General features: G+C 38.8%; 1 protein-coding gene and 1 long non-coding RNA gene across 7 annotated transcripts in view; one reads left to right on the forward strand and one right to left on the reverse strand.

The window, feature by feature from the left end:
- The window catches only part of dmd (dystrophin), a 481,347-nt gene that overhangs the window by 310,743 nt on the left and 143,036 nt on the right, over window positions 1-27,568 (reverse strand). For all 6 annotated transcript variants that reach the window (XM_042077917.1, XM_042077916.1, XM_042077914.1 and 3 more), the window contains 5 exons: window positions 26,813-26,936; window positions 25,858-25,945; window positions 9,921-10,162; window positions 8,470-8,656; window positions 7,799-7,944 (listed from right to left, as the gene is read on the reverse strand). In XM_042077917.1, coding sequence (XP_041933851.1) covers window positions 7,799-7,944; window positions 8,470-8,656; window positions 9,921-10,162; window positions 25,858-25,945; window positions 26,813-26,936 — 787 coding nt within the window. The remainder of the gene's footprint in view (window positions 1-7,798; window positions 7,945-8,469; window positions 8,657-9,920; window positions 10,163-25,857; window positions 25,946-26,812; window positions 26,937-27,568) is intronic.
- Window positions 1,377-27,001, forward strand: LOC121696884. Its single transcript, XR_006026346.1, has 3 exons — window positions 1,377-1,605; window positions 25,798-25,967; window positions 26,831-27,001. It is a non-coding gene; the product is annotated as an uncharacterized LOC121696884 (long non-coding RNA).

Here is a 27,568-nt window from a genome sequence, read left to right on the forward strand (position 1 = left end):
AAGATATAGCCTTTTGAAATGAAGATGTCAAAATCGAACGTTTCGAAAAAAAACCTCTGGCGCCTAAAGGGTTAAGTATTTAAGGGTTTGTCCTTATCTTGTAAGAAATCCCTTAAACTGTTGCACAAACGACCTTAGTAGTCTAACTAAGGGGAAAAACCTAAGGGACATCTGACTATACCTTAACCATATTATTAACTGAATTGATGCTGATAAATGAAGTATATTAACCTGATAATTAAAATAAAACCTCTCTGTTAATATGCTTACTCTGTCAAATAGGCCTAGCTTCTATCAGAAACATGCCGTATTGTTATTGTGTAGTTTACGTAGGCTAACGTTATCGTTAACACCCTTAAGTAAATCCCTTACCTAAGGAGAAAAGGGTCATACTTAAGGGAAAAAACTTAAGGTGCTTTGTGCAACCGGCCACTGACATTTAAAACCTTCAGGAAGTTTACCGTTCGCCGCCATCTTGAATTTAGTCACGATATGTCAAGCGACGAGTACAGGTATGATAAGGGATCAGATTCCAAAAATAATTCCATGGAAATGCATGGATTCCAGCAACCCCCATCGAAAACCTGTAAGTAGCATCGGCTAACTAGAGCCAGATTTCGAAGTGCAGGGGACAAGCCGAGATTAGCTATGAGACAAAAGTTCACACTCTGTATCATGTTTCAACACACTTTAGGTCAATCATCACACCGAACTTCTCCTTTAAACCACTGTAGCGTGACTTTACAATATGAAGATGTGATAATGAATAATCAGAATCATAATTTACTATTAAAAGACTTTTAGTCATATAACTGCTTAAATCCAGCTTGCTCTAAAACAAATAAAAATGTGCAAATGCGGCAAGATAATGATAGACAACCAGTGTGAAACAAGTTAGACTTATAATGTTTAAAAACTTAGAAGCTTAGAATTGGAGTGTATTTTCTTAATTAAAAACATAAATTGTTTTTGCTAGAATAACCTGTTATGATTTTGCTTAAATGTAGAGAGTGTTTTTTCTTGAACATATAAGAAAGTTTGCTTATAAAACTTAAAGTGTTTTGCTAATATTTACATAAAATGTGTTTGCTTAGATATAAAAAGTTTGTGTTAGAATTAAAGTGTGTTATGCTAAATGACATGTGCTTTGAACAAAATGTAAAGACAGAGTGTAAGAACATAATGTACCAGTTGTAAGAAACTGTTTGTCAGCAAAACAAAAAGCTGACTGGCAACTAAGCAAAAAAAAAAAAAAAGCAGAACCAATATTTCATGGCAAGACATAATACCAAACTTGGACATGTTCTGCCTGACTGAGAGGGGTATAAAAAGAGAACGGCCCCTTGTTCAGGGTTCTTTGGTTTTTTGTTCTTCTTTTTCCTTTTCATTTTCTTTGGACCAAGCATTTAGCCTTTAGACTTAGACAGTTTTCATTCCTTGTATTTTTTGTTTGTATTTAATAAAAGTCAAAATCCTAACCTTTGATTGGGAGTTTGTAAAAAGACCGTCTAGCGTTTTTTTCCCGTATTTTTCTGCCTGTGTTGCTGAGAACCCCGGATACCTTGCAATAGGGCCTCCTGCTCCAAAGATTTGACTTCGCTCCGGGTAAGTAAGGCATCCGTTTGAGGGCTACTTTCTAAGACACTGTATATGGGCAAAAAACATACTGCACTGACACACACAGAAGTAGCGAACTCAGCCAGGCATTTGGGAAGGATAGTCCTATGCTCCAGGGCAGACAAAAAAACAAAAAGGCTTTGTTAGCAAATTTATTTGGCGCGACAAATTGTTTGTGAAGCTAAAGTCTAGGACCCGTTGTGGTCTAAATGCACATCACACACCCAAGCGAGGATACGGAAATCTGTCTGATAAAGTGTATTTATTTTTTAAGTGTATTTTTAGTGTCTGATAAGTGTATTTGGGTAGTTGACGTGACATGGCTTTTTCACCGTCACAGAAGATAAAAAATCATTTATATCACATTTTTATCATTTAAAATACTGTAAATGATTAAACATTTTCTTTTTTTACATGCATTTTTTGTTTTAATACCAGAGTTATTTTTTTATTTTTTTTACTTTGAGCCAAACCTCAAAATCGTCCTATGGTGTGACGGTAGACAACATCATTTCATAAATATCAACTTTTATAAATAAAGAAAATAATGTTTAAAAATGTTAATGAACACTCCTGGCATAATTGTGCAAGTGTCTATTTTACTAAGTGCCAATCATTTTTCCTATACATACATTTTTAAAATTGTAGGAATTTCATAAAGTTTGTCACAGAAAAAAATGTCCTTTGGCGTTATGCAATAACTTGATATTAAGTTCGGCAATATTATGGACAACTACATTTAGTTGAAAGACCCCATTCAAGGTCATGTGACTGAAGACTCCTATAAAGCCCATGAGCAGTGCACATTGTAAGTATTTCTCTCAGAATTGTTCAAATATTTAACTATGTTTTCAGACCACTGAAGTTGTTAAGTTTTTTTGTCCTTTGGTGTGACACCCCTAAATAAAAAAAATTTAATCTAAATTTGTATTTTTAACTGCAGGACTATGTAATATTATGCAAATGCATGATGCCAATTGCTAATGACAGTTCAGCTAGTATTAGCATGGTTATTAACTACCACAAAAGCTTAAATGTCCTTTGGTGTGACAGGACATGTCATTTGGTGTGACACTTTGACCTGTCACACCATAGGACAAAGATGTCACACGATAGGACAATACCTCCTTAAGAAGCTATTAAAACAAATGAATAAAGTTTGTTAACATACTTTTCATTCTTTTTTGACCAGTTTTGATGATTTTAAATTCAATAATGACTTAAATTAAAATGTTTATTGCTGTTTTTTGGAGACTACATAAAATGTTCTGAAGTGTTACTAAAACAACTATAACATAAAGTACATAAATATAAAACTCTTTTTTTAGAACAGAAAGAACTGAGAGAGAGATGAGTGCAAAAGAGAGTTCATAATTGAGTATACATTACATTCATTTCTCTGTTGATCCATTCATCTATATTCTATCATTATTTCTAACAAATATCATGAACAGAAGGCTCTCTGGGAATTGGATACATTCAACATTAAAGGTTGTATCAGCGATGTCAGGCCCAAAAAAGGCCCAAACATAAATGATCACATTCATCTAATCTTTCCTAACAATCCGCTAGCTGTCTGCCCCATAAGCAGGCCGTCAAAAAAATCGTGTCTCTGTAGGCAGCCTAGGCTCCGAGATCTGTACACAAAAACAATTGCTACCAACAAGGGTTGGCAACCCACTCAAATGCAAAATAGAGTGTTTCAACCAATAACCAACAAGATGCGCACTTGAGGGGGAGGGAGTAGCGAGCTAGCTCTCTGTTTTGTTTGAACATCAACAGAAGTGACGTATCCCCGCTACCGCTGATACAACCTTTAAAGCACTAGGAAGGAAGAAACAAACCGAATTGAGGAAGATTTGGAAGGAATCAAAAAAAGAAGCAGGGCAAAGGAAAAGGCATTACTTGACATTCTTAACCACACCACAGTCTCCTGACAGTGTACTGGAGGAGCCAGTGGAACCTCCTGCAAGACCTTTGACCCAACCTCCCTCTGAACTTCCAGTGTTGCCACTAACGAATAGAATTTCATTGTAGATGACTGTGTAAAGTATGATTAAAAACTGCTCTTAGAATATATTTTAGATGGAATGGAGTACATGAATGTTATGCAATGTTTTTAAAATGGAAATTCCCTGTTGAGGATTATGGGCCCTATTTTGGGGTTTAGAAACAGATGGTCTAGTTTCTAGACATTATAGCCAGTCTACAATCACTAATTTAATGGCGTGATTTTGTGATCAAACGATGGGCGCTGGGCACAAAAGGGTTGTTCTTATGTTTCTCAATCTGTAATGGGTGTGTTTTGGGTGTAACATCCATTAAACCAATGAGAATGATATGTATCATTCCCTTTAACAGCAAGCAGCGCAACTTCAAACAGCGCATCGGTATTTTGATAGTCAGGGGTGCATTTGAAGGTACACTGTAGCTGCTTGCACGCGAGACCATATGGAACAGGGATCCCACTAAACCTTGCTTTACTAAAACCTTATTTGTGACTAGCAGAGTATAGCCTATATGCATCTACTCGCCTATTATTTGAACTATAGGCAAAGTAAAACTTCACCATAGTCTCGTAGTCAATGACAAAACAGTTCAACACAGTTAAGTACTTTCACTATGGACTGACAAGGGGTTACCATCGAAAACATAGCCTGAAAAAAGCAACACTTAACCCAATAATGTTTGAATGACTGAATAGAAAATCCTAAGGATATTTATTCTGCAGGAGTTGCTGCTTGCTGATCTTGTGACAGTATGTCTTCAGCTGTGCTTTATATCAGTTTTTCGCTATAGACCAGGTTTTTCTTGGTCAGTGGCGTAATGATTATTAGATGGTGTAAGATAGCGATTTTTGGATCATGCGCCAGACCTTATGTCGTTAATTGCCACACCCCTGGGTGCAAGGTTTAATAAAAGTGGAGCGCATGGCAAAAAATTCCTCTCTTTATTGAGTGTAAGATAAGAATAAGCCTTGCATCGCGCGTTGCGCCACCTTAGAATCTGTAGTAGTAGCGCAGGGTGCACCATAGGGCCCTTTATCTTCACTGTTACTGTTTAACTATTTAATTTTGCTGTTTGACAATGTCACAGTATTGTTTTGAAATTACATTTTATTGAATTTTTCAAAGATATTATGCATCAATGTTTCCTTATTGATGGATCTATAAGAATCAAAGTTACTTTTGGTGTGCTACGTGTTTTGCACAGTTTATACTTTTGAAAAATAAAAAAACAAATGTTCTCCTTTATCAATGTTACAATAAACACTTCATATATTCTGACTCTCTTTATGCAATGACTATCTTTGTCCTTTGGTGTGACGTTTTGTCCTATGGTGTGACAAACATAAAACAACAGAAAAATAATCTTAATTTCAAAATATCTTTTAGAAAAAGTCAGGTTTGGCATTAGGGGAGTTACAATAATATCTCCTCTTAGATAGCTACAATTTCAAACAGTTTTGTAGGGTTGGCGAATAAGTTTTATTGACATTCATAGGAAAAAGTTAATCAAGTTCATCTATTCATGGTGAAAATGATTCTAATTAGTATTTTGATGTAAAATAAATATCACTTTAAGAAATTAATGTTTTAATAATGTGAACAATTCTGTCTGAGGTATTTTTTTATGTTATTTAATATAATTTCTTCGTACTTTTTTAAATGTCACACCATAGGACACATTTACAATGCAGTTGACTGAAAACGTGAAAATAATATGTTAAGTCATTGACAAAATGAGTGACCAGTACTATTTTCTGAAACTGCAGTTGTCATACTCCATAAATATATGTATTTTTTCTAAAAAAGTGATGTTTTCCAAAAAAAGTACTTTTTCTTGGCCATTTGTCAACTACCCATTTATAGATAGAATCTAAATTGTTATAGATCCGATGTGGTCAATTGAAGTTTTTATATATTACAGCCTTAATTTCAATTTGACAAAGCTCCCAAAAGAATAGGGTAGTTGATCTTCCATCCGATCTAGACAGACAGACGAATGTCTGTAGTGAGTTTTTACCCTCTCTCAGATTTTGATGACAAACAACTATGGCAAATACAGCTCTGAATTTCTTCCTCTTTTAGTGAAGTTAACCACATTTTGAAGTACAAGTCGAAGGGAACAGGGAATAGCTACTAAGAGATAGAGAGAGACTCTGAAGTGGTCTATTTTCCTTAGCCCCTAAACCCCAAATTAGGGATTTTGATTCAGATAGGGAGAGCCTCTCCATCAAATCAACCCTCTTGTACAGCCTAAACCCGTCGAAAAGGGGCTCCCGCACCAGACACACACACTGAAAGATACTTCCTCTTTTACCCTGTGAAATCCTCACATTCCGAAGACAAATGCACCCACACCTACAGGAGTAGCGATCCCTACTGTTTTACGGGAGCCCCATAGACACCAGAGTGGACACAAAACGCAACACCACCGACTACCTAGCAACCAACATAGCAACCACCTCAAGTACCCTAGCAACAGCCTAGCAACCATGTCAAATACCCTAGCAACAGCCTAGCAACCACTTCCACAGTTACAACCTAGCAACCAATATAGCAACCAATGAGATTAACCTTGCAACCAGCATAGCAACGGCCACAACTAAGTTAGCAACAGCCTAACAACCACCTCAAGTACCCTAGCAACAACCTATCACCCACTTCCATGATGACAATCTAGCAACTAACATAGCAACCAACATGATTACCCTAGCAACCAGCCTAGCATCCACTTGAGTTACTATAGCAACCACCACAACTACCCTAGCAACCATCTTAATTACCCTAGCAACAACCTAGTAACCAACAGGATTACCTTAGCAACCACCATAGCAACCGCTTTTTTGCATAGCAACCACCATAAGTACCCTAGCAACAATATGATTTACCCTAGCAACCATTACAATGTCAACCTAGCAATCAACATGATTACCCTAGCAACCATCATAGCAACCACTTCATTTGGCATAACAACCATCATATGTACCCTAGCAACACTATTGGAACTATATCTGCATTATTTGTTTTTACTCTGTATGATATTTTACATAATATTTTTTGCATTTTCATGCACTGGTAATTCCTTGGGAATTGCATTTCTAGTTATTATTCTTCCCACCAAATTTTTGCGTCTAATTCAGCTTCAACCATTTAACGTAGAAACTTTGTTCAAACTTCAAACTTCAAAACATAGGTCTTGAAAATGACACTTGAGGAATGTATTTTTTCGTTGTTGTAAACTTTATACTTTGAGATATTAACATAAATCAAGCTTATTTTTCCCCATAGACTTTGCATTGGCACTATGACATCACAATGGGCTAATCAAACTGATTTGCACCTGTATCCACTGCCAGCTGCTGAACTAGGCCCCCTCACAGAGCCAATTAAACTGATTGCCCCTTTATCAACTGCTTTCTGCTCAACTAGGCCAACTCTCTCTGTGTCTCTCCATTCTACAAGGATATAAGGCACATTCCAAGGGCTATTAACGACAGTAAAACTCGTTTTCCACCCGGCGCAAAGTTTATTTTCTTATTTTGCACGTTTTTTTTTTAAACAATGCGCTCAGGGGTGTGGCAATTAACAACCTAGGGAGGTGACACCACGTTCACACTCGGTATCATATTTCAACACACTTTAGGTCAATATCACACCGGAATTCTCCTTTAACCCTTAAAGGAGTACCGTCACACCGGTGTGACGGGAATGTTGGGAAATTAACATTCTAAAGAATATCTGGGTTCATTGAATTCAACATAGAATTTTAGAACCTTCAATTGTTGCGGAACTTAGAATGTTCAAAAACCTACACCTTTAAGGGTTAAGTAAATTTGTCTTGATAAGGCTACTTAAAATAAGTCAAAGTCTTCTTAAATTAAGTCAAAATGATCTTTTGAGAGAGTGCTACTGTAGGTACGTAGGTAAGTCTTCATACTAAAAACAAAACCAAATAGATTTTTTTGACCTTATTCTAAGATTAATAACACATGGTTAGATTTATTTTTTTGCAGTGTAGTTCAAGTGTATAACCTAGCTTTCCTCTTCATTCAACAACTCTTTCAGAGCAAGATTTGAGCTAGACTTTGTAGGAGTTGAACTGAAATAGGACCTACTGTTGCAACTTCCACACATAAGCCCAACATAAAGTAGGCAGGGAACAAATAGAATCAAACCTGTATATCTTTGAGTCGTTGTTCCATGATTGGCAGCTCTGTCACAGCAGCTGATGGGGCAGCAAGCTTAGCTTCACACTGCTGCAGCCAGGACAGAAGAGTTGCCACAGTTTCCTTGTAGCGTGCAGGGGGCAAACTTTCTTGCACTGCATCCATATATGTAACACAGATATAATGTATGTTAATTAAATCAAGCTATAATCAGCCATTTGTAGCAGTCAATAACTTTTAGTCAGTAGTGATAACTACTGCTATCATTATCATGATCTAATCTTGTGTGTTGACATTTGAGTTCATTAAAAAAAGTCATCATATCAATCATTATGTCTCCTTTAATCAGCCTATAATGTGAACTTGTGAAATTGCTGGAATTCTACAGGCCGTACACCTAGAACACTATGACCTTTTTTTTTACCAAAATGTCCTCGAACAAGCTTGTGGATCTGTTTTGTGAGGGTTAAATATATAGATAATTCCTTCCATATAAGTGTGAATGAATAAAAGAGTATTAACAAATGAGAAAGTATATAGTATTGAAAGTTTAGGTCTTTGAGAGCATGAAGGACATCTTTAAAGGGCATCTTGAAAGAGATCTAGTAAAATCGTATGAATCTCACTCAAGCAGACAAAGAGGCTGGTCTGTATGCATAGTGATCTTGTGAATTCTTTACCCAAAATTAACTGTTTTTCACGTTTGCGTAACTCCTCCAGAACATTATAGTAATGTTCGGTTAGACTTGGTATATCCGTGTCAAAGAAAACAGGCTCTGAAGGCATTTCAGTGCCTTTCAGTTCATCCAACTGGTCCTTCAGCTGATCCAAAGATGGCTCCAAAGCTGTGAGACGTGAAATCTCATCCTGTGAAACATTTGCGAAAAAGGCAAATATAAGTCAAAATACAATATGAAAAAATGTCAATTAACAGACATCCAGCTCCCATTTCTAACTGAAATCCTGACATCTACAGCAACCAACGCCAATGTGATGCTATCAGTCGTGCCATCATCTGGTTGTAATATCTATTTCTTTTGGCACAGAAGATCGCTGTGTCATCTAAACATGCTGAATTAAATGGTTATTTTGTATCTATGTTTAGTATTCAACTAGAAGTTCTTCATAGCAATGTGTAATATGACCACCATATGGTGTCATAACCTTCTATACAATGTAAAGAAAATAAGGTACATCTCTCTTAAGTCCCCCCTATCCCCTACTCTTGCAACTCCTTGCAAACTGCAAATCTTACAAATCTTAAAATCAAATCTTACACACTTTCACCTTGGTGATTCAATAATTTTTTAATAGTGAAATAAGATGTACGATACATAATATATATAGAATTTGAACTAATTGAAGCACTATTACTGTGTTGTGTACCAGAAACATAATACTGTATACAATGAATTTGAAATACTGATTAAATTGACATTAAGAACACTTAATGACAGCCATGGTATTGTGTTCATATCAAGTTAATTGTATTACAGTACTTTCTTTGTTCAGTACATATGTCAGTGCACACATTTTTTTAAATTTGTTTTCTTCTGTTTGCTGCTCTGGTGCAATCTAAGGTGTTCTACTAAGAGTAATTGCATTTTGCCTGTTTCTCTGGAAATATCTTTTTTGTTTATTTGTACCCCTGTTTTCCCTATGAAATAAAATAGTGTGCATGCTCAGTCACTGATTAATGTTTTGAGAGATCCTATGTATCCTATTCTTGAATTTCCCCTTGGGGATCAATAAAGTGTCTATCTACCTATCTGTCTATCTATCTATCTATCTATCTATCTATCTATCTATATATCTATCTATATATCTATCTATAGTGTCCATGGTTTTCACAGTAATTGTTCCAAATCCACATGTAGATTGTATGTTTATGTGGATACACGTGTGGAGACACATATTCAGCATTCCTCTAGCAGAACGCTCAATGGTGATTTAAGCCCCCACCGTCGACTTCAAGGCAGCACTGCGACCGTCGACTTCACGGCACCTAACCCTAACCTTAACCCCTAACTCTAACCTTAACTCTTGCCTAACCCTAGTGCCTTCCATGCAGCGCTACCTGGGGGCTTAAAACCATAAAATCTAGCAGAATGTAGAGATATGTCACTGTTACCCTGCAACGATCAAGCTGGTTTCTGATCGGCTCAGGTTCACTGGGAGGCAGTGGCGTCAACTTTATCCAGCTGTCTGCAGAGGCCACACTTTGCTCCAGTAGTTGATAAAGATTGTAGAAGGCCAGAATACGGCTCTGATAGTCTAGCCAGGCAAGTCGCTCAACTAACAGGGCACAGAATGCCTCCCAGCGACTGCTCAGCTGTTGTGCTGCCAGATAAATATTCTCTGTTATGGAACCACCTGCAGAGAGATAAGAGAACAACACTGAAGTTGACGTGTATAAACATGATGACACAGGAGAGTTAAATTTCACATTTGAATTGAAATGCCATCTTAAGGAAAATCAAACTATCAAAACACAAAATGTCTGTACGGATAGTTTTTACGAACACCTTTGAGACAAATTTAATGCTTCCTGTTTGAATAGCCAATCAGGTATTCTTTGTATCAGTAGAAACCTGGTAGTATTTTCGAACGAACGAGCGAGCTTCCCTTCCTCATGTCCCCCTGAGACAAGACATACTGTATCTGTATTTTTTTTGTATATTATCTGTATTTATTTAAGTATATTATTAGGCTTGTTTGCCTTTATTTGGACAGGACAGCAAAGAGTGACAGGAAGTAAGTAGGAGAGAGAGATCGGGAAATGACCGCAGGTCGGATTCGAACCTGGGTGGACCTGTTGTAATGATGTCACTTTTCAGGACCAATGAGGGAACTGAAAGTGGTTGAAGGAAATCGTGAAACTTTCCGCTAGAGCCCTGCGCGGGACTGTTTTCTTCATCCCACTCCCGCCCGCTCCCACTGAATTTCTGACCATTACCGCCCACTCCCGCAACGTGCGTGTTACACTCCCACCTGCACCCGCAAAACTCTGAGAATTTATGCCCGCGCAATAATAGAGATGCATTGCAGGAGAAACACATAATTTTATAGGCTCCGTTCTGTTAGTGTAACCTGTCTCCGTAACCTGCTAGTGTTAACCTTTCCTGATTGCTTCGTTTCCGACCATGGTCAGAAAACCAGGAGAGACTCGTTACCTCCATGGCCGACGTTATAAAATAAATAATGTCAGGGTAAAAATCCCGTTTCTGGTGAGCAAATGAATGAGCTTGGCTTTTAGCCTGGGGTTTATTTCGGACACTGCACATACTGTACAAGACTTAAACGGTAACGCTTTAGAATAACATGTGCTTATTAGGTATTAACAGTGCATAATAAGCAGTTAACAATTCATTACTAACAGTTAGTTAACTGTTGTTATAACTGTTGTAACAATTCATTACTAACAGTTAGTTACTGTTGTTAGTTGTTAACTAACTTTTAACATGCAGCTTGTAAGTGTTAATAAGCAGCCTTTTAAGTTACTACAAGCATATTTGTTAAAAGTTGTAAGTGTTAACAAGCAGCTTATTAATGCTTGTTAATGGTGTATAAGACAAAGAGGTGGATAACTAATACGCTTATAAGACCTTTCTTACCTATTTGTAGTACATTTTGCAGCCCCCCAATCTAAAGCGAGGACCATGTAGCCTATAGTTCACAAGCCCAACCTTCTATCTCTCTATATACTGTATCTCTCTATCTAGCTTGGTTTAGCTGTGAGAAATGCACCTTCCAAATTGTTGCAGTGAGCAGGAATCGAACCCCGTTCTCCTGCATCAGAGAGTGCATCAATTCAGTTTCAGTTCAATGCAATATCAATATCCGTAGTTGGTTGATATACCCACAATATAGGCTGTTAAAGAGAATGACTAACTTGTTTTCTCATGACACAGGTTTAGTTCTACGAATAATATTACGTAGGTCTATCTCCTCCACGGCCGTTTAATTCGGGCGGTTCCTAAAAATCACAACACTACTAGTACTAAAGCTGGACAGAGGGTACAGTGCTGACTCGAACTGCTAAACTCATCAGCACGCTAGCAGTCTATTCCACTCTGAGCTACAGAGGGTTCAGGTTGAGCTAGGGAAGGCTATGCGGATCAGAGTACAGTGCCCACCAAGATATTTATATTTTTTGTCTGAAAAAATGCCTCCCATAAAAACCATAAGGGGTAGGCTTTCTTTTACTGTCTACGGTGGTGTGACCTCACTCCCAGAATGAGGAAATAGTGTCCGCTATCTTTCTTTTAAGCTAAGCTAACGGCTCTGCGGAGAAAGCTGAGAAGTAGCACCACTGCTATGCAGACGACACACAGCTCTATCTGTCCTTTCCACCTGATGACCTCTTGGTTTCAGCACGGATCTCGGACTGCCTCTCAGACATAGCTACATGGATGAAGGCACACCACCTCCAGCTGAACCTCTCAAAGACTGAACTGCTGGTCCTCCCAGCTAAACCTACCATACACCACGACATCAACATCAAATTTGACTCCCTGTCTGTTTCACCTACCAGGACTGCAAGAAATCTAGGAGTTGTTCTCGACAACCAACTAAACTTCTCAGATCATGTTGCCTCAGTCGCCCGGTCATGCCGTTTTGCACTCTACAACATACGGAAAATCAGGACTTACTTGACTCAAGATGCTACCCAACTTCTGGTTCAGGCAATAGTCATCTCATGACTTGACTACTGCAACGCCCTCCTGACAGGTCTCCCAGCCTGCGCAGTGAAACCACTTCAGATGATCCAGAACGCGGCGGCACGCCTGGTCTACAACCAACCCAAAAGGGCACATGTTACCCCGCTGCTCTTCCAGCTACACTGGCTACCTATGGCGGCCCGCATCAAATTCAAGGCTCTAACGCTTGCCTACAAAGTAGTCTCCGGTTCTGCTCCCACCTACTTGAATGCCCTCATACAGACATACTGTACGCTACCTCCAGACCACTGCAGTCTTCTGACGAACGACGTCTAGCTCTACCACCGGTACGCTCAGGCCAATCCAAACTTTTCTCATCTGTTGTTCCTCGTTGGTGGAACACACTGCCAGTTCCTACAAGGGCAGGGACATCCCTCTCCATTTTCAAAAAAACTCCTGAAGACCCAGCTCTTTAGAGAACATCTCCTCTCATAGCAACACTTACAACAAGTCTTGCTGATCCTAGCACTCACCAGCCGTCTTAAACTGACAAGTAACTGTTAAAAACAGCACTCACTGATGCACTTATTCTTACTGTACTCTAATGTCCTAAAATTGTTGAGAATTGCTCTAAAACTTAAACTGTTTACCATGTTGTTAGTCGCTTTGGTTAAAAAAGCGTCAGCCAAATGTGATGTAATAATGTAATGTAAAGTAACGATGATGTCAGAAGGTAGTAGAAGATCCGGTGTGCAAACCTGATGTCCGTGCAGTGTCCCATACGTTGACAGGGGCGGCTGTGGCCTACTGGTTAGCGCTTCGGACTTGTAACCGGAGGGTTGCCGGTTCGAACCCCGACCAGTAGCACGGCTGAAGTGCCCTTGAGCAAGGCACCTAACCCCTCATGTACGCAGCTCACTGATTATTTGCAAAATCCCAATGTAAATGGAAAAGTGTTTTCCAAGACTCAAAAGTGCTTGTCCCAAGGAGAAGAAGTACAAACCTTTATGTTTTATTATTTAACTACATAGAAATTATAATAATAAAGGTAAAATAATAAAGGTACAAACCTTTGTTTTATTATTTAACTACATAGAAAACACATTATGAATAACATCCACACATATCAGTTGCCTTTTAACTGTGTTAAAACTGCAAGGGTTCCTCCCTCACAAACGTCTTAGAATGACAGGCACTCAATTACACCTACACACTACTGACACAATCTCAGAGTGACAGTAACTCAACTTAAACCTACACACCTACAATGTATGTTCTTTTTAATTAAAAGTTCAAATTCATGTTGGATGTTGCTCCATTAGAGTAGCCTATTAGAGAAATAGTGACTGCAATTCCGAAAAAAGGTTGACGACATAATGTTTAATTCCAGCCTCATGGTCCAGAATGAAACAGGCATAGAGGACAAAATATACATAGGCTACAGTTTAAGCTAAACATGCGTAGTTTGACCTATGTTATCACGGGGAGAGAAGAAATACTCTTTTCTGATTGGCTGGTGGGGTGGCTATTAATTCTGAATAACGAGACATCTATGAAGTAGATCTGGTAAAAACACAAGTTTAATCACCATTCCATATCAATGGTTATGAATGGTAACTATAACAACCATAGTAAGACGACGGTTGAGCCTGGAAGCAGGCTTCGTAACAATGGAATCAACTGTAAACAAGCTAACTGTCCATGCTATTGCTGTCAGGGGCAAAGACAATTGTACAACAAAACAAAGTTGGCTTCTTTTTAAATGGAATCGCTTGTTTCCTTTGCGTGCTATAAAGGTATGACTATTACCTATAGTGGCAACCAGGGTGATAAGCGGTATAAAGGCCTTCGAGGTGTCCTGTTATATGAAATTAATGGACTCAGGAGGAGTCCGCTGTGCATCTGGGAGTTCTTTGCCTCCCCCTCGTCCATTAATTCTGTATAACGTTATCCCTATAGCCCTATTTCCGCAACGCAAAACCTGGTGCAAAGCGGATTATCATCCCGACTTAAAGTTTATTACTATTTTACACACGAGTTTTGCATCATTCACTTCACTTTTATTAAGCTTTGTGCCCAGGGGTGTGGCAATTAACAACCTAAGGTGGGGTCTGGAGCATTATCTAAAAATCGCTATCTTACATTATCTAAAAAGCATTACACCAATGACCAAGAAAAACCTGATCTATAGTGAAAGACGCATATGAAGCACAGCTAAAGTCACACTGTCATGAGATGTAAGCAGCAATTCCTCTGCAGGATAAATGTCCTTAGTTTTTTTATTAAATCATTTGAATATTATTGGGGTAAGTCTGGCTTTTTTCAGGCTTTCAATGGTAACCTATTGTCAGTCAACAGTGAAAGTTAGTGAAAGTAATTAACTGTGCATAACTGTTTTTGACTGACACTACTGTGAAGTTAGTTTCACTTTGCCAATGAGTTAAAATAATAGACGAGTGCAGATGCATGTAGGCTATACTCTGCTAGGCTTTAGTAAAGCATGGTTTAGTGGAATACCTGTTCCATATGGTCTCGCGTGCAATCAGATTCCTTCAAATGCGCCAGCTGCCTATCAAAATACCGATGCGGTGTTTGAAGTTGCACTGCTTGCTGTTAAAGGGAATGACATGTCATTCTCATTGGTTTAAAGGATGTTACGCCCAAAACACACCCATGACTTATTAAGAAATATAGAAATGCTTGTTGCGCCATCTGCCTGACTTTTGATAACGTTTGATAACAAAACCACTCCCAATGTGGACTGGACAACCCACTAAATTTAATTAAGCTATTCGGTAGTGACCATGCGTTTTAGATTGCTAAAATAGGGCTCTAAATGTCCTACAACTTTAATATTTTAGGCTACAACATCCTAAATGAGGATATTTTAGTCTACAACATCCTCAAATGCGCCACTGACTATCAAAATACCGATGCAGTGTTTGAAGTTGCACTGCTTGCTGTTAAAGGGAATGAAATGCCTTGTTGTGGCATCCGATATTTCAGGCTACAACATTCAAAAGCATGGGTTCCCAAAGTGGGGGTCGCGGGACGCCGAGGGGTGGGTCGCGAAATGATTTCCATAAATCAAATAAATTTGGGAAAAATAAAAGAGCTGTCACTTGACCGCACTTTAAAGACAGATTTTAATTCCAAGACGCTTGCCGTGATGGACGTACTGACGCCTTTTGGCTCCACATACCTGTGCGACTGCAAAACTTTCTCTGCACTGACATATATTAAAAACAAATACAGATCGCGTCTAAATGTGGAGGATGATCTCCGTGTGGCCGTCTCCACAATTAAACCAAGAATGGACTTGCTGTGTTCCGTGCATAGCGTGCATCCATCTCATTAGATGTTAGAGATTAACGCTGAAACATAGTTGCCAAAATGTAAATTTGCGCAGCAACAATGTACATATGTTTACAACAGTTTGTGGATATTACCCTGACTGAGATATTCTTCTGTTAAAATGGAAATTAAAGTAATGTTTCAAAACTAAGTTTGCACGACAGCAATAATGTGCACTCATGTTACATGGATATTATTTTTTGACTAAGGTATTCTGCTTTTATCATATAGTAAATTTCTATATGTAAAATCATAACAGGCTGCTCTGTTCTTTTGTGTTGTCGTTAAGGCACGGTTATTTTGGGGGTCGCGGGTTGAAAAGTTTGGGAACCCCTGTTCTAAAGGATGTTTTTTCATACGGGAAAGTAGGCTAGGCTATGTGCAGCTGCCGAGGGCAGCAGGAGTGCTCATTTGCACTAATCAGTTTTGTAACGTTCATGAAGTCAATCATATGTGACTGTGTGGGGAGTGGGCACTTTGCACACTGCAAAAACTGCTTATCTAATAACATCTAACCAAGTCTTATTAATCTTATATCAAGGTCAAAAAATCTAGTTGGTATTGTTTTCACTATAAAGAGACTTACCTAGCGCTTTCTCTTGAACTCATTTGACTTAATTTAAGAAGAGTTTGATTTATTTTAAGACATCTCATCCTGAAAACAAGCAAATTTGTCTGCCAGGGCGTTAAGTAAATTTGTCTGATAAAACTTCTTAAAATAAGTCAAAGCGTTCTTAAATTAAGTCAAAATGATCTTTCGAGAGAGCCGTAGGTAAGCATCTTCATACTAAAAACAATACCAAAAAGATTTTTTTGTTATCTTAATATAAGATTAATAACACTTGGTTAAATTTTATTTTTTGGGCCCCAGCTGTGGCGCAACAGGCTGGGGCACCTGCACTGTACGCCGGCGACCCAGGTTCGATTCCTGCCCTGTGGTCCTTTCTGGATCCCACCCCTGCTCTCTCTCCCATTCGCTTCCTGTCACTCTCCACAGTCCTATCATTAAAGGCATAAAGCCCAAAAAAATATACTTTAAAAAAAAATATATATTTTGCGTGCAGACACCTGCGCAGAAGGTCTCACACACACAGAAGATGAGAAGGGGAAGGAGATTGGGCACCTTCTCTCTGTAACAGCGGTGCGGGAATATCGCACAACTAATGCAACTAGAGCAGTGAGGAAATCTGGGAGTTGTTGGCTTTCATCCACATAATAACATATTTTTGGCTTTCATCCACATAATAACGTATTTTTCAGGAAAGCACTGACTTCAATGACTTCACATTTCTACTACATAAATGACCCAATTTAAGAAAATTTACATTCATCTTAGGAGTTTTGAGCTAGACCCTTATTTGCATTAGCAACAAAATGCTTTATAGCATGTTGCAGCGGGCATATGTCCACTGACAAAGTTCAAAATACCCTTACACTTCGGTGGTAGTGTCCAATGGTATCCTACAGATAAACTAAAATATTGCAAACTTTTAAAGTGAAAAAAGAGGTTATATCAACGAGGATTTCTGAGGGCAACACACACTGCCTTACTTCTGTTCTGTTAGCGTCAAATCAGTGGGTGTGTTCAACTTCTTCCAGCATTGTGCAGATCTGGCTGAACGTGATGATTGTTTATACTGTAAGAATTAGCCAGATACGCACAACTGCAAGATGTCATACAGATGTTTACTGTGTAGCACACAATTCTACTTCTTAAGTTTTCTTTTAATTAGTGGGTTGATCAAGCAAGCCCACTATTGTTCTTCTTAAGTTTTCATATTATTCCATCTGCCCATTTTTTTGGAGCACATACTCCTCCTAAAGCATTTGAGCTATCAACACGGTTCCAACTCTAAAAATTCAGGCCCAAACCGGTATATCCTGGTGTGACTACCGCTTCTCATTTTTGCGTTATTCCCGTTTTTCAGCGGGGTTTTTTTTTAGATTAGATTAGATGCAACTTTATTGTCATTGTGCAGAGTACAAGTACAGAGACAACAAAATGCAATTTGTGTCTAACCAGAAGTTCAAAAAAGCAGAAAAAGTGCAATGTGATATACAAAGTAGGTGGTGCATAGACAGGACAAAAGATATAGTGCAGTGCAGACAGTAGTATACAGTTGTTTTCAGAAGTTGGTTTAGAGTAGTATAAATAAATATAAGTATGTGCAGTGTATTAGCAGTAACCTTATAAAAGCAGAATAAATATGGCTATGTAATATGAACAATGTATGAACAACATGTACAGATATGTGCAATGTAGTACAGATATGTGCAATGTAGTGGCAGTACCATTATAGTAGTAGTAATGCAGTGTATTAACAGAATATAGTACAGAAAAAATGAATAAATAAGGATATTTAGTATGAACCATATAAACAGATATGTACAGTATGTACACCTATGTGCAGTGTGGTAACAGTACCATTGTACTGTAGTACGGAGACAGCAACATTATAATAGTATTAAGTAGTCCTAGTCATAAAAAATGACAAAAATATGGGATATTTGTTTATACTTTTAAATGATAGCTTAGATACTAATGTTTCGAAATGTAGTGTTTAAATGATCTTTTCTGACATGATAAATATTAAAATTAATGCTTTTATTGACGTTACGATTACCTTTTTCCCAGAGAAATACCGGAAGTTAGTTCCACAATGTCACATTTTCAATCGGCTGTGAGTTTAATGTTGGCGGATAAACACCCTATAATTTGGGTGTCATTTTGTTCAGGAACTTATTCTTTCCCATTAGAAAGTTAATACAGACCATAATATCAATGCGCAGTACCGTCACCTAGCTCTGTTTTCAGTATGGCAGGAAAGTTTTGACTTAAGCCGGGTATGGATTTCTCAATGGATTGCATTACAACGGACATTACAGGAGAACTGATTATTTTCTTGAAGATGAACTTGTTGTGAGCCTAACCAACCTATTTTAAGGACGTATTGTGCATGCTACCTCTTGAAACAATTTAGTGTTTAGACACTGACTGACCGTATGCAGCGCAACTACTTCCGTGTGGCAGGAAAGTTGTGACTTAACCCGGATATAGATTTCTCAATGGATTGCTTCGTTTCACAACAGACATTTCAGGAGAGCTGATTTTAAGATTAACTTGTTGTGAATCTAACCAACCTATTTTAAGGACGTGTCATGCATGCTACCTCTTGAAACAATTCGGTGTTTGGACACTGTCTGACTGTATGCAGCGCCACTGCTCACTTATTTTCAAATTGGAATTTCTCAAAACTCTAAAATTCAGAGCTCGAAATTCTCCAAATCTTTGAAATGGCCTAACTCAAGTCAATATTAGGTATATCATGGAGAATTTGTGTAGAATGATCTGATGTAAAAAAAATACATAACATTAAAAAACGACTTTAGCTAGGTTATCACAGGCAGGGTCACATACAGTGGGCATCGCTTTCAAATGACCACTTCATTCGCGCATTACGCGGCGTGAAGCTGCGTGAAGCTTTAGTACCACTTTCAGCCACTGTGCGTCGCTCTGCCAATGTACATCGCTCTGCCTGCCGTCCCTTACATAATTGTTGCCGAGAGTAATCCCAGCCTACGAATTCAATAACAAAATAAATCATGCATAATTAAACATTACCTCGATTTAGGCTACTTGGGTATGGCTTAAGGCTTGACTACACGAAAATCGAAATCGAAATTTGCTGTCTACATTATTGTCAGTGTTGGGGTTAACGCAACTACGCAAATCAAAACAGTGGTGTGATAATTGAGCCAGTAGATAAATAACTGTTCAGAATTAATCTGTAGCCTTGGGTAGGTAGGCTTCTGCAGAAAACAATGTTGTTGCCGATTTAATACTATCTGGCGACGTTTTTAACAGGCTTCGCAATAGAGGCTTAGACAACTATGACCCACGTTTTGGTTTCGTAAATTAATTTGCCCTACTTCTTGACTGCAATGTAGTCAATTGACTGCTTGACATGTCATTTTTATTTTTCTGTACAATAAACGAATACATCTGCTTTATGCCGCAGAATTACATTCATATTTGGCTGACTGTAGACGCGCCACTTCCCTCCCCATATTCCAAGATTAAGATAGTAGCCTATACAAAAAGCACTTCATACTATCATAAAAAAAATAGTTAAAACGAATTGCTATTTGCAATTTGACAAAACACTGGTCCTCATTTTGCGAATGCGAGGACGATATGAGCCTGTTGCATTTAGTTAGATGTCCGAGTCACGCATAATGTTTCAAAACCACTGGCTCGTAATCACAATAATTTAACACACGACAGTTGGATAACCTACTTCATCATGTCCCCATGCCTACATTTTTGTGAGTAGCATAGAGATCGTTAAAAACAATAAAGTATGGCTCTCCGTTTGGGACATCGAAAACTTATATTTTTAATAGACTACCGTCGAAGATGCTGACTTGCAAAAGCCTCGGGATAACACGTTATCTCCACTATCATCAGTCATGCCCCTTGATTAAAGTGGGGAATGAAATAAAAGTTTGAGAACCACTGGCTTAACAAGTTACCTACAGTCCAGAACACAGAATCTGTTGCAATATTCTGATGATCGGCGATGATATCGGCAAATGTTTGTTTTCCAAAGTAAGAATTTCACTTCACCATGCACCTTCGACAATACCTGGCCTACCTGGCATATTTTATGGCATTGTGTCATGTAAGTTCGTTGCAAAATCTAGAGAAATGTGTGAGGTGGTCAGCGGGGGACAATTGAGACACACATTGGATTGTGTTATTACTTGAACATTCCACACTATCCACAGCTGTGGTAGGCCTATCAGGGGCAGGAGGATTACTGTCAGCGCAGGCTTTATATAAAATTCAACAGAAGGCCTCGAATGTTGTCTTGTTTGCGGAGCGCTTTGCTTCGCTTCTGTAATTTCGGCTTCATTGAAAATGAGGGCTTCCCTCAATGACCCTCCGAGAATAAATAAAGGTTGAATGAATGAATGAATGCAGGCTTGCCCAAAATAAAGGCATGTGGTTTGCGCAGCCTACAGTAAATAACAGACCCGCCAGAATGTGCGTTATGATGTTTTTTTACGAGCAAGATGTTTTTGGTACCCTATGCACACTGCATGTTCTTAAATAACAATGATCATCAGTAATATTCAACAATTAATTTGGGTAAATGGGCAAGCGTGACCACCTTGATTGGCTGATGATTGTAACGCGGGCATGATTCCAAACACCTCCCTTACGATGATGAGTGACAGGTCTCAGAATGCGTGCGCTACACAAGGACGGAAGATGATGAATAACTGGGGCCGTAGGCTATTCACAAAGGCTTTTATCTTACTACTAGGAGTAGGCTACTCCTAAATCGCACTTAAAGATTTTATATTGGAGTTTTCTCTTAAAAGTTATTCACAAAGCCTTTCAGACAACTCCTAAACTGAGTCTTCGTGGCTATGGATGACGTCATTATTCATGCACGAGCTTGACTGAAGTGACCACCTTGATTGGCTGACGATTGTAACGCGGGAATTCCAAACACCTCTCTTCCGATGATGACTGACAGGTGACAGGTCGGAGAATGCGTGCGCTACACAAGTAGTGAGAAGGACGGAAGATGATTAATAACTGAATAAAAAGGCCTAGCCTAAATGAATAAAGAAGGCAAAACAAATAGCTTAGTAGCCTAATGAAACATAGGCCTATGGATTGATGCAGTAGCCTACCTTTGCAACATTATTAAATTAATCTGTCACAATATCCCTAGGCTACGTTTGCAAAGAGGAGAACATTTTAATTTGATTCACAATGAAACGTTACATTTCATTTACATGTTAACAATGAGTAGTTTTGGTTGTTGTTGGTGGCGTTATTGCATCCCTTTTATGAATGCAAAATTGTTCCCTCGCGATTGGAGTATGGATTGGAGAGTATGTTACATTTAATTTACATGTTGACAATGATTAGCCTAGTTTTGGTTGTTGTTGGCGGCGTTATTGCATGTTAGTTATGCCTACAATGCAAAATTGCTTCCTCGCGATTGGAAGCTCCTGTAGCTGCATAGGATTTTCAAAACCGCAGGTTTGCGAATAGGTCTGTGAGTAAGGAGTCCTCTTGACTTCTTTTAAGCTGAGGTGGGAAGGTGTGATTTTTTGGGGGGAAGGGCCGGATTAACTGGGCACAATTGTCTGATGGCCCCCCTTCCCCCCAGCCAACGTGAATCGGGTGGTTAGTTAATAGGCCTATCGTGAAGATTTTTCCTGCCATCTAAGGCACGAGCGCATCTGAGGCCAAGCCTCACCAAGTAGCTCGTTTGTTTACAACTAACATTCCATTTAATTAAACTGCTTTATAGGCTATGCCGAAATAGTTTTCAACATTTTGAATATTAGTGTCGGGTGAATTGAAATGTTCTCAAAGTAGCCTTATGGCTGAAAGCTGCTTGGGACACCCCCCCCCCCCCCCCCCCCCCCCCGTCAAGCAATATAAACATACAAACGCGCTTCCTGCACTCATTGTTTCAAAAGGAGTAATTTTGGCTTTGTCAGAACTGAAGAGCTGTGGACGGCACGGCATGGTATGCCCAATGAAAATAAATTAACGCAACGCAACACAACACAGACCCCGCTTCTCTCACGTCAGTCACTGACATGAACGAAACACAGAACCCGCTTCTCTCACGGCAGTCACTGACAGTAACCTAGAATAAATGCATGGGGGGAAACACTTCCCCATGACAAAGACATCGTAAAACACTGAAAGTTAATATTTTGTCACTAGCAACATTCATCTGTCCTTTGTCAAATGTATTATGTTCCAAGTACCCTATGCGTAATTCTGCTTCATAAAGTTGAACAAATACATTTGCTTATTTCACAGAAAAATATAAATAGCCAGTCTACAGTGCAGAGTTGGTAAGTTATGGTAGGCCAACTTGCAGTGAACATACAAACAGGGGAAATTATTTCTCTTGCAGCTGAGTAGCCTCAGGTGCGCACGTAGACATAAGGCCGAACATGCAAGCGCCAATGAATCGTGCTCTCACGACAATCGCGCCGTTAAACTTAAATAGGTTAACATCACTCTAAGTTCGCCTTCAAGCAAGGAAAACGATGATTTGAAGACATCTGTTTCGTTGGAAGGGCAAGGGGTAGCAACAGGGCAACACAGAGACAGGCCCGATGGCAGGGCTGTTATGAGAGTTAAGATTAAGTTTACATTAAAACGGCAAGACAGCGGGGGAAGTTAAAATACGTGATAAACATGGAAAAAGTTGGCATGCATTGTTTCGGTCCCCGTGCACAGGGATTATTTGTCATACTATTAATCACATATGATTATTTGTGAAATTGTGCAAACAGGCGCAACACATTTGAAAAGGAAGGACTGGTAGCATGCAAGCTCACGGGAAAGATTGATTTAAGAACGTTATCACAAAGTGTGTGGCTGTGGCGCGGGCGGAAGACAATTGGCAGGGGAGGGTCATGTCTTTTTTAACAATTCTGTCGGAGGGTCATTGAACAATTTCTAGCAGGCAAGAGAGGGTCATGCAACTTCCAACTGAAGCACTCAAAATTCCTCCGGTGGCCCCTTCAATAAATAACGATCAGTCCCTAGATTGCTGCTGGGCTATATGTCTTGGTTCTGTTAACAACTCATTGTCAAACGCATAGCCTATCTCGCGGTTGCATCCATTACAAACAAACATGCAATGTGAACGTCTGGGATTGGGGAGAGCACTAAATGCTCTACTGAATAAACACGAAGTCAAACCTTTAAATGAAAAACACTCTTTAATAATCCAAAAAAATAAACCGCTAATGAAGTAAACTTGTGACCATCAAAAATCGTTTATCGCTTGTAACTCCGTGATACCAGGACGTAACAGGAAGGCATTTGGCTGAGCAACGGAGGTTAATATGCTCCATGTTTTGTCCAAATGATGACTGTCTATCATCGTTGCACTCGGAGAAAACCGGAATGTTTCATTCGTCCCCGTTTCAATCGTCCCGGTTGTACCTACTCAAAACGCAGATAGAACCTTATTATTCTAAGGTAGCGAAATAGCGTTCAGCATGATTCATGCCCAATTAATTCCCCCGTTAAAGTGTTCGCCTTTGTAGTTTGGTTTCGTGATAGCCTATGATAAACGGCTTATGGCCAAATGTGTGAAAACGTTACAATACAGTAGGCAATAAACCTGGAAAAAGTTGACAGTGATTTTTTCATAATCACTTTGGAGGGTCATAGAAAAATGTATTGCTGGCGAGGGAGGGTCACGTCTTTTTGGACTAATGCTCCCAAAACTCCTCCGGTAGCCCCTTAAATAAATAACGAACAGTCCCTAATGAAGTAAACTTGTGACCATCAAAAATCATTTATCGCCTGTAACTCCGTGATAACAGGATGTAACAGGAAGGCATTTGGCTGAGCAACGGAGGTTAATACTCTATATTTTGTCCAAATGATGTCTGTCTATCATCGTTGCACTTGGAGAAAACCAGAATGTTTAATTTGTCCTGCGTCTCTACGGCTGCAAACGGGATTCACTCGCAGTTAACCAAATATTTCTTTATTAGGGCAGGGCAGGCATATTTCTGGCTATTACATTATTTCTAAACCAGTCTGCTAAAGTCTAGTGAAGTCTGTGTAGGGTTTTCCAGGCTCCATTTCTTTTTACGAGACACCCTGCTCACTTGAGCCATCTACCGGTTGTTTGGGTTGTTACAGCGTCTCACTGGAAAAATACAAATTAAAGTTGCGTGATACCACGTGATCCCACGCGCGGACCGCGAGTGAAGCTGGCCAAGTCGAAGCACTGCCCACTGTATCTCAACAACACTTTGTATCAAAACCAAACATGGTACATGGAATCCAACGCACACAAAATGGTATGCCCTTCAACATCTAGGGAGCGCTGCAACTAGCAAAAATGTGTTTTGTTTCAGACGTGCGTTAATGCCCGTAACATTTGACCCGTATATCCAATGTTGAAAAATGAGGTACTGTTGGAATCTTTGGATTAAGCCAAGTTCAACGCATCCTATTCCACTACCTGCTCCCATTGGTGAACCGCATCTTAGCAAGCACACTTTGCAGTTCCTTGGAAATATTTTCTAGTTTAATTTAACGGCATTTAAGGAAAAATCATAGAAGACTGAAAGCAAATATTTCATGCCGTTACATTAATTCCATGTATATCGTTTTGGCCATTGTTTTCAATAAAAATCATGGAGCAGTAACAAGATTCTTGATTCTTGCTTACTGACCGCTCTGCTTCAACCTTGTCTGGTAGTAACAGAGAAATGTGTGCACTATACAACTGTAGGATGATTTGTAGCTGTAAAACCAATCCGTAGAACAGATTTGTAAGTGTAGTGCATATTAGTAATATTGACACTTGTACAAATAATTTACACAGTAGCAAATAACTTTGTGATACACAAAAATGTAATACACATGTACAAAACTTCTGAGTCAAAGAATCAATGTCAAAATCAAAATCAAAATCAGCACAGCAATGTGTTCATGACAGTAAAAAACACAGTTGAAGACATCAGGACACCATGGCAGGCTACAAGTGAATTAGCCTAGTTTAGAATGTAGCCTAGTTTGGAAAGGCTCTCGTGATGTAGCCTAATGTTAGATTTATGGCATCCCCAAAATATGTTCGCTGCTGATTAAAGTAGACTAAACAATAATGTTTATTGATGTCATTGAAAGTCGCTCGGTGTCTGCTCAGAACCATAAACCTAAAACTAATGGTTGGTTGAATCTGAGAATGAATTACAATTAGTTAATGTTTTGTGCTCTTCTTCAGAGAACATTAGTTATATTCATAACTTACGATGTTCTTGGCCCTCTTTTCTACAGAAACAGATTTAGTTGGAGAGGCATTAACTCTGAAAAAATCTATGACAAAGTGCATGGGTGTGACTTATTTTGGATTTATTTTCTGTCCAATAATATTGTAGAAAATATTGTTACTTTAATATATTTTTTATTTATTTCAGGGACAGTTACTACAGAGATAATGGTGGGAACATGTACAAATGCTGCTCTAGTAACCTTACCTTCATCATGTTGATCCATGAGAGCCTGAGCTGACCGTGTAGCTTCTTGAAGCTTCCGGAACTTGTCTGGTCTCTCTCGTTCTATTGCCTGATAATGAGCACAGATGAGGGTATATAAACATTCCTTCAAATATCTAATAATTCAATTCAATCAATTAATTAGCTGCAGTGGTCACCTTATCAAGAGTCCAACTTTTTTATTAAGGGAAATGTCAATCTATTGAGGGAAATCACATTTCTTTTCCCTTCACCCTACCTTTACATTGGGAGTGTTCTCCACTGGGTTGTACCCCTTCGGAGGACATACACATCTTTATATAGGAAATTGGACACTACTTATCTTATCTGACCAAATTTGCAGGACAAAAACAGACAAATTATTCCATTGACAGATTATTCTGACAATAGCCAGACATAACAATAGTTAACTGCATGACCGTAGGCTATTTACAATTTTCTGTAAAGTAAAGTTTGTAAACACATTATCAAAATCAACTTAATGCTGAAGCGCGCACCTTTTGTTTGAGCAGGAGCACGCACGCTACAGAAGTTGCAGGCTAGGCTACTTGTTTTCTTTTTCTATCTATGCTGGTTATCAGCAAACAATGTTATAAGCTAATTCACTAACTCAAGACTCATCATGGATATAACACATTTTTTTAAACAACGAAAACAGAAAGGATGGATACAGACAGCAAAGCTAGAGGAGTTATTTCAAATGGGAAAATTGGTGTGCTTGCCAAAACGTTAGGCTAGCATTACAGCTGTTTAAAGCCATACGTGAACGGTATCCTTTATTGGGCTGTCTAAAGTTGTCCAAATGAATAGGTTGTTGTTAGGCATTGTTGTTGTAAAGATTTTGCATGTGGATGTTAGTACTGTGTAGGCTACTTTTATAAATAAAGTGTATGTGTGCATATAGAATGTGTGCTTCACTGTGCATAAATATCCATACCAGCACTTTATCTTGCAGGTCTGCCAGATTTCTCTCTTTGCGGGACACAGAGAACTCTGGGCTTTTGAGAATGGCCTCTGCACGAGTGATGAAGCTGTGAATCTCAGTGAAGTCCATGTCAAACCTGTCAAACAGCATATTGTTTTTTGCCCACACTGTAGTAGTAATAAAAGCTGTTTCAGACATGCATAACAGTATTATTCTTTCCACATTAGCAACACTGGTGTGTATTTGGTGTTTATTTTCTTAAGGTGGCTGCCATGGTTTTGCAACTTGTGGTATTATACACCGGCCACTGTAAAACGTGCTTGTAGCCTCATATGTCTGATATATGATCCATATTCATATGATATGACTAATATCACAAATCCACATATCTTGAATCCCCAGATTCTTACCTGACCTGTCTGTGACATAAACAGTAGGTCCATGAGCACAGCTTATTACAACTAATTTGTGGAGCAACACCACCATGTGAGTGGAATTTATTTTTGTTTTAAAATGTAACACTTTACTACTACCACAATATTTAGGTACAAACCTAATTTAGAACAATTCCATCCATAGGAGACTACACTGCAAAAAACTGATAAAAAAATCTATTTAGTATTGTTTTTCTTAAATCTTCTTAAATTAAGATGTAAAAACAAGTAAATTTATCTTTCAATGGATTAAGAAAATTTAAATTAATTTAAAGTGCATCCAGGACAGAGAGCATCCTGGTCTGTTTTGCTAAATCAATCAGTTTTCAGTGTA

The sequence above is a fragment of the Alosa sapidissima genome, chromosome 22 (genome assembly GCF_018492685.1).
Source record: "Alosa sapidissima isolate fAloSap1 chromosome 22, fAloSap1.pri, whole genome shotgun sequence".
Classification (NCBI taxonomy): domain Eukaryota; kingdom Metazoa; phylum Chordata; class Actinopteri; order Clupeiformes; family Clupeidae; genus Alosa; species Alosa sapidissima.